Genomic DNA, 7,188 nt, shown 5'->3' with positions numbered 1-7,188 from the left:
AAGGTCTTTTGACGTTAACGTAACACACTGACATTACTCTGCAACAATTTTTAAGAATAAATACTGCAACGACTATTATAAATGCAATATTATAAAGTAAATGGTTGGTGTTATAACACTAAAAAGACTGCAATGAAACGATAATCAGACGGTTCATTCCCAAACCGAAAGCAACATTCCCACATCCCACATTAGCTGGTTAGCAGGTTAACGTTAGCTGAACTATCTGTCAAACAGAAGCATGCAACCGCTACATGACGAGCTGGTATGCATCTGTTGTAGCTAGCTTTGTATAACGTGTTACTGTGACATCTCACAGTAAATCTGCCGCCGCGGTCTTGATTGCTTGCAGTGGTTTCCTATACAACGCAAACGTTTCTCCCATTCTCGCTAGTCCTCCAGGGAGCGCACAAAATGGCGACTGCGGTCTGCTCCGAGTCCTTATTTTGAAATCCAAACAGCACAGACGACCATATCGCTTTATTGATAATGTTTGACCACATCGTAAATCAATGAAAAGGCATACTGCTCCCACATAATGAAATCAATAAACAACAGCCGATATTCTGAAGTTTAGTTTCACGCACCTACACAATTTCCACACTTCGAAATAGCTCCTTGCTAACCGACTAGCTAGGTAGCTGGCGGTAAGGCTAAAATAGTATTTGGTAGCTAGCTAGCTACGTCATTTTTTAAGTATGATGCCCATGCATGCTTACGAATTTGCCGTAACATGAATTGTGTCTAACATTTAAGCATTAAATGACGGAGATACGCGTAATTTACCTGTCGTATAAAACTTGGCGAAAAAAACACAAGTCCTACTAGTATGTGTGTTGTAATAATAACACAGAACAGTGCCGTTATATACACAATTATTCAAGTAAGTTTTCCGCAACATGGCGTAAATGTCCTCCAGAATTACACGTAGAATCCCTCTGTATTCCCGAAAGGAAAACGTGAAATTACGTACATACCAGCCATTCTACCAAATTCCCTTCTACGCTCAAAGGAAAACGCAGCTAACTAAAAAGCTAGCGAACATGCCAAGCTAGCAACCAAGAAGATGGCCTATGGCTGCTAATAAACAACATGCTATGTCGTTGCTAACAGTTCCAACCACAATGACAACAGTGTAGAATTAACATGCACTAAACTTTAAGTATGAATTTCCGGTATCAGATTAGCATGACGTGATTGCGGTGACACCAGATACATCCCTATGCAATGTAAAATGATCACAACACATAGCTAACCACAAGCTACTGTCGGTGCAACAGCAGCGACAGGCCGTTCAAGACTCCTCGCTCCCTGTTAGCGCAGCACACACGAGACGGCGACTTCAATTCTGTCTGACGCACCAACTATAGGACAATGAACGACACCACAGATAAAATATCATCCTATTACATAGCAATAGTTGGCTAGTGATGTAGAATAACATTTGGTTACCTTTATTATTCGGTTGTCAAGGCGCGCGGGCGCTTTCTTTCCCAGAATCAAGAACAAACACCTCTCGACGTCAATGACGTCATGCGCAGATGAAACGCAAAGAACGTAAGGACAACACACTGTAATGTCACTCTAAAACACAATAGAAATGTTATTGCCCTCGTGACGGAAAGGTAGATGAACTTTGACATTTTTATAATTAAAATACCAAGACATTTTGAATTGTATTTGAATATCGTTGAAAACTAAATAATTTCCTGAACATAGGCCTACATCTGATTCAAACAAAAAAATAGTATCGTCAGGTTTTCTGGACCTAAACCAAACACGTCCAAAAGCACCTGTAGCCTATATATAACCCAGAGCTATCAAACATCAACAACTGGTCATTTTGTAGTTATTAATAACTGCCTTTAGTATACTGATATTACGTTGTCTTCTCCAAAAAGTATCCCTATTGCGGCATCACGTGGCAAAACATTGCAAGTGCCTTTGGAGAGCAGGTGCACAGGCCTATTCAAGTTCATGAATTTGTTTGGATTAAAGAAATAAAACTGAAGAAAAAAAACACGGATCTGTACCCTTGGGGTTTTAAACCATTGTTCAGATTCGTTTTTTTAGCTGATTAATGCAAAATGCCATCGACCCTATTCGTAGGCTAACGTATCAGCCAGTGACACAGCGACGTGAAAAGCTTTTGTCCTTGATCTGTCCACCACTGTTCACGTCCAAAGACACTGGCCGGTCAGTGTCCCTTGAACTGTCGCAAGGGTTCGTGGCATACGGTCTAGGATATTTCTTCAGGTCTACAACTCAAGTACGGACCTACGACAGATACCGACTTTAAACCACTTTTATTTGACTTCTGACACAGATGCAGCATGCAGTTTAAACAAGATGGATCATATATATGACCTGTAAGACTTCCATGGCTACAACTCCCAGAATTGTCTGCAATGAACAATCTCTACAAGACACTTCTTTTGATTCCGACACGTCTGTCTCTGCGGTTGTTGAGTCTGCTGTATGTGAGCCTTGTTTATGGCACAGCATGTATCACCGCCCTGCTACTTCTCACTCGATTTACCTGGAGAGCTTTGCGAGACCCCTACAAAACCTTCCAGTGGACTGTCCGGCATGAAGCACCTGCCTGTCTCAGGGATGCCCGGCTCGGGAAACACGGCTTCCTTTGGGGCAGGGTGAGAATATTGATCTCAGTTAACCCTCTCTCTGCTTGACACATTATTCAACGTGGAAACCAGTTAATATCATCTGTTAATAATTTTTGTTTATAATACAAACGCATGCAAAATTGACAAGAGTTGCCTGTTGCCTAAACGGAAAAAAATAAAGCTTTGAGGTAGAAGGTTAAGTTATAGTGATTAAAAGCACAATACAATTAAATTAGATAAAAGGCTAAAGAAGATTAAGAGGCACCACAAAAACATCAGACTGACCCAAAGTATAGCCAAACAGTAGTAGTGACAGGGGAAGTCTTTTCTAAGTCTTTTCTAACTTGTGCACCATAACAGATAACTTTTGCATTTTAAAAGGACTCGTGTGATAAAGGGGAGCAGTTAATCAAAGGATCTGGTTGAAAATCTGAAAGTAGTATGAGGCTGGAAGAGGTCAGACATATATTTACATTAATTAAAGTCCTTAAAAACAAATAATAAACTCTTAAAATCGTTGATATTCTGTCAGATTTGAAAATTGGAGTAAAGGTCAGAGGAAATGTTCAGCTCTCTGGCCCAGTTTTGTTTCTAATTTTACCCTGTCGCTGACCTTCTCTTGCTCCTTTGGACTGGACCCTCTTCATGACCTGCTCTCTTCCATTGGCTTATCACTTCAGTTAACATGAACCACTGGCATGGATCCCACTGGGCAGTTTATGAACCCTTGCAGAGGTGTAAAAGATGCTGTCACAACTATTTTGGTATCATTGGCATGTGATTCTTCAAGCCTTTTAACTTTTTTTGAGCACACACACAGTACTGGCAGAGGACCGTGAGGAGCAGTTCACTGAATTTGACAAAAAGTGTATTAGATTATACTCGTGGAGTTCACCTTTAAACTCTCAACATACACAATCTACCTTGAGATCACTCAGTCATCTCATGAGTCCCCCCACAAAGGTCTCTCATCCTCTTAGCTTCCTGTGCACATATGCCTTTACTTTATGTGTCAGGTAGAAATGAAACTGCTGAGGTGTTGTGGTAGGTATTTTGCACTTCCCCTTAACTTGCTCTCGCTGCGGTGATAATCTACTCTGCGGGTGTAACCACTTCTTATAAGATTTATGAAATACATTTTTAGACATATGGTTACGTGAAAGACATAAACAGAAACTTACTGCTGCTTTAATGTCTCTCCACGCACTCACAGAGCTCAGGTTTGAGGTTTCACTATGTAACCCAAGGAGACAACAAAAGGCCTCTTATGCTCTTCCTCCATGGATTCCCGGAAAACTGGTGATTGCTACCCCTTGTTGTTGTTTATCAAAAATGTCTTTTTTTGTCTCTGTTCCTCTGTACCTTTTTTATTCTTGCTTCCTGAAATGCGAATGTAATCACGTCAGGTACTCATGGCGCCACCAGTTATGTGAATTTAGTTGCCAATACCACACAGTGGCACTGGATCTTCGAGGCTGTGGAGACTCTGACGCACCTTCTCAGTTGGATGAATACACGCTGGAGAAGCTGCTGTATGACATCAGAGACACCATCGATGAATTGGGTATGAGCATGTTTGGAATGGATGCCTTGTTGGCAACAATAAAATGATACTGTTGGACTTCATTAGATGTGCTGAAACAATTCTGCTTGGATCCCTGAGTTCATTTTCATGCACCCGTTGAAAGTGAGTCTAGATGCGTGGATGCCTCATAGACAGGGAGGCTTTGTTGCTCTTTCTGTGGTTAGATATACCCTTTATCTTATAGTCAGTATATATAATAACAATTATTATATAAAGAATGCTGATGAGCCTCTCTCCTCAGGTCACACGAGGTGTATTTTGGTGGGACATGACTGGGGTGGAATGTTAGCCTGGCATTTCGCCCTGGAGAGGCCAGACATGGTGCAGCGCCTGATCATCATGAACGCTCCCCACCCAGCTGCCTGGCTAGGTAATCTCATTCATTCTTTCATAATGGCTTGTGTGATCCATAGGTAATCTTCACTTTAATCTTTTTCTCGTCACTTTTCTGTGGGTTTTGATGAGCTGGACTTCTGTGGTAACTTCTCCCCAAACAGATGCGGTGCTGCGACACCCCAAGCAGCTCCTCCGCTCGGGCCACGCCTGCTTCTTCCAGCTGCCACTACTGCCAGAGATAGCGCTCTCTTTGGATGACTTCAAAGTATATCGGTCCTCTTAACACTCAGCATCAACATCTCTTCTCTTCCTCTCTCTCTTTTGCTCTCTCAGCACCTCACTTCCTCTATTGCACCCCACATGTTTTTCTAAATTTGTACTTCCTCCTCCTCTGCACGTTTCATTTTTTTTGACTTAACCACAAGAGAGACGTTGATGTCTATGAGGACCTCTTTGCAGTTTTCAAAGTGCTGAACGGTATAACACTTTATTTCAGCTTCTCCTGCCAACTTCTCACTTGTGCCCCCCTACTTTGCTCTCTGTAGCTGCTGCGTAATATGCTGTGTGGTGCCCGCCTTGGTATCAGCAACAAGGCTAGGCGTTTGACCGAGGCCCAGCTGGATGGGTACCTGTATCGCCTGTCCCAACCTGGAGGCCTCACTCCTCCTCTTAATTACTTTCGTGCTTTCCTCAGGTTAGAAACCTGCTCTGCCAAAATCAATATTCTTCCCCTCATTCTATGAGCACAACTTAAAGGTTCATTCTATAAGCACAACCTAAAGGTACAGTCTGCGATTCTGGCAAAAGGTTGATTGGCTGGAATAGTGTATGGCTCGGTCCAAGCCACTGTGTTGGTTTCCCATTTACAGAGCTAGGACTGGGTAAAAACACTGACCTGACAGGTGACAGGTCACAATTTGCTAAATTTTACAAGAAGGGTATTGATCTGAATCACGGACTGGACCTTTCAAACTTGAACGTAGTGTATAGTGATTTTATCATAATGAGTCCTGTCCTTATTCTGTTATGTACAGCGACACTCTCTACAAACATGAAGCTATAGGAGTGACCACCATGTTGATTTGGGGTGAGGATGACAGCATACTGGTGGAGGGGACATCTGGGGGGATATGTCCTTATATCAGGGGTCCAGTTGCTGTCCACACCATCCCAAACTGCAGTCACTGGGTGCAGGAGGATCGGCCGGAGACAGTCAATAAACTCATCTGGGACTTCCTTCTAGACATGGATGTGTCATTGCCCATTCTGCCACAAGAAGGAAGTGAATCAGTTGGAACAGAAGCGAAAGTATTGAATAGTGGACCTGCTGGTAACCATATCTAAGCGTTCGTGTTGGATTAGATGTAGATGTTGTGTTTGTGTCAGGAGCTATTTGCACAATTATATTCACAGTATCACAGTAATGGAGAATCCTCTTTTAATTGTATAGTACTGATTAAACACGCTTTCATTCAATGTTCAGTGAAATAAAACTAGGGTCCATGGTTTTGAAAACAGCTTAAAGAAGTGCATGTGTACTGTTGCACAAAGAAGAGCATGCTTCCATGCGAGCAAGTTGTGGTTAAAGCCACTAACTGGGAAGAGCAAAGCAGAAGTTGGTAAGTGAAAGGTGATGGTTAAAGCCAATCAATAGGGTATTCCCTTCAAACTGAATACATCAGACGAGATTACAATCTAACAAGATCGCAATATTCTGGACCGTGCATATTCAAGGAATAAACTGTAGTGTTTCTTCTGCTGTTTATCATACATAATTGTAGATAGTTAGAACTGTTTTACAATGCCGTAGCCACATTCATTAGAACTAACAGTTATATTGTTAATCAGGGTATGTGATTTTGAGCCTGTTCCCACTTAGATTTCATGACAAGCTAACAAGCTACTGGAGATCAGGATAGTCCATCTCACCTCCATTCTGGAGAATGTATTTAGGCCTAGAGTGTAATGTCCATTCATGCCTAACATGATACATATTCAATTTAATAATCTCATTTAATCTAATGAAATACATTTGCAACTTGCTAAGTACTGACACGAAAAATGTATACATCTTTGCTGAAATGTTAAATGTTTCTGCAGAAATTCTGGCACTTGGTGCGGTGTGACAAAGCAGAAGAGCTCTATTTTCAATGGAAATAAAAGTTTTCGGATGGAAACCCGGGTTTTCTAAGTAGGCTACTTTCTTACTCCTTTCCCCAATAGTATAGCCTATACATATGGTGTTGTGATGCGAAAGAATGATCTTAAGCTTTTATTGCAACAGCATATACAGGTCGTCTCGGGTAACTAGTGTAGGAAAATATAATGATTGTAATACATCGGGTTGTGGTGAACATGGAGAAACTCTGCAGAGACGAGTGTGAGGTTAGGTCAGGCAGAGAGGGCCTACGTGCAGAGACGAGTGTGAGGTTAGGTCAGGCAGAGAGGGCCTAGGTGCAGAGACGAGTGTGAGGTTAGGTCAGGCAGAGAGGGCCTACGTGCAGAGACGAGTGTGAGGTTAGGTCAGGCAGAGAGGGCCTACGTGCAGAGACGAGTATCCATGGAGGGGTCTCTGCAAGACGGATGCAGACGGTCAAGGACAGTTGGTACCTTCCAAAAAGTTGTAAATAGGGTCTACACATA

At 42.2% G+C, this 7,188-nt stretch overlaps 1 protein-coding gene across 2 annotated transcripts; it reads left to right on the top strand.

Annotated features, from left to right (window-relative positions):
* Positions 1 to 1,980: 1,980 nt before the first annotated feature.
* LOC122131985 (epoxide hydrolase 3) lies at positions 1,981 to 6,722 on the top strand. 2 transcript variants are annotated; one of them, XM_042706715.1, is made up of 7 exons: positions 1,981 to 2,651; positions 3,838 to 3,923; positions 4,031 to 4,188; positions 4,451 to 4,579; positions 4,707 to 4,810; positions 5,091 to 5,239; positions 5,580 to 6,722. In XM_042706715.1, the coding sequence occupies exons 1-7, from the start codon at positions 2,409 to 2,411 to the stop codon at positions 5,887 to 5,889; spliced, it is 1,179 nt and encodes a 392-aa protein (XP_042562649.1). In that variant the 5' UTR covers positions 1,981 to 2,408; the 3' UTR covers positions 5,890 to 6,722. The 2 variants fall into 2 exon arrangements, with proteins under 2 accessions (XP_042562649.1, XP_042562650.1); XM_042706716.1 differs by lacking the exon at positions 3,838 to 3,923 and having other exon boundaries at positions 2,572 to 2,651.
* The last annotated feature ends 466 nt before the right edge of the window (positions 6,723 to 7,188 follow it).

Source organism: Clupea harengus, unplaced genomic scaffold, assembly GCF_900700415.2.
Source record: "Clupea harengus unplaced genomic scaffold, Ch_v2.0.2, whole genome shotgun sequence".
Classification (NCBI taxonomy): Eukaryota; Metazoa; Chordata; class Actinopteri; order Clupeiformes; family Clupeidae; genus Clupea; species Clupea harengus.
Note: the sequence above shows the minus strand (reverse complement) of the source record. Positions and strands in the feature narration are given on the sequence as shown.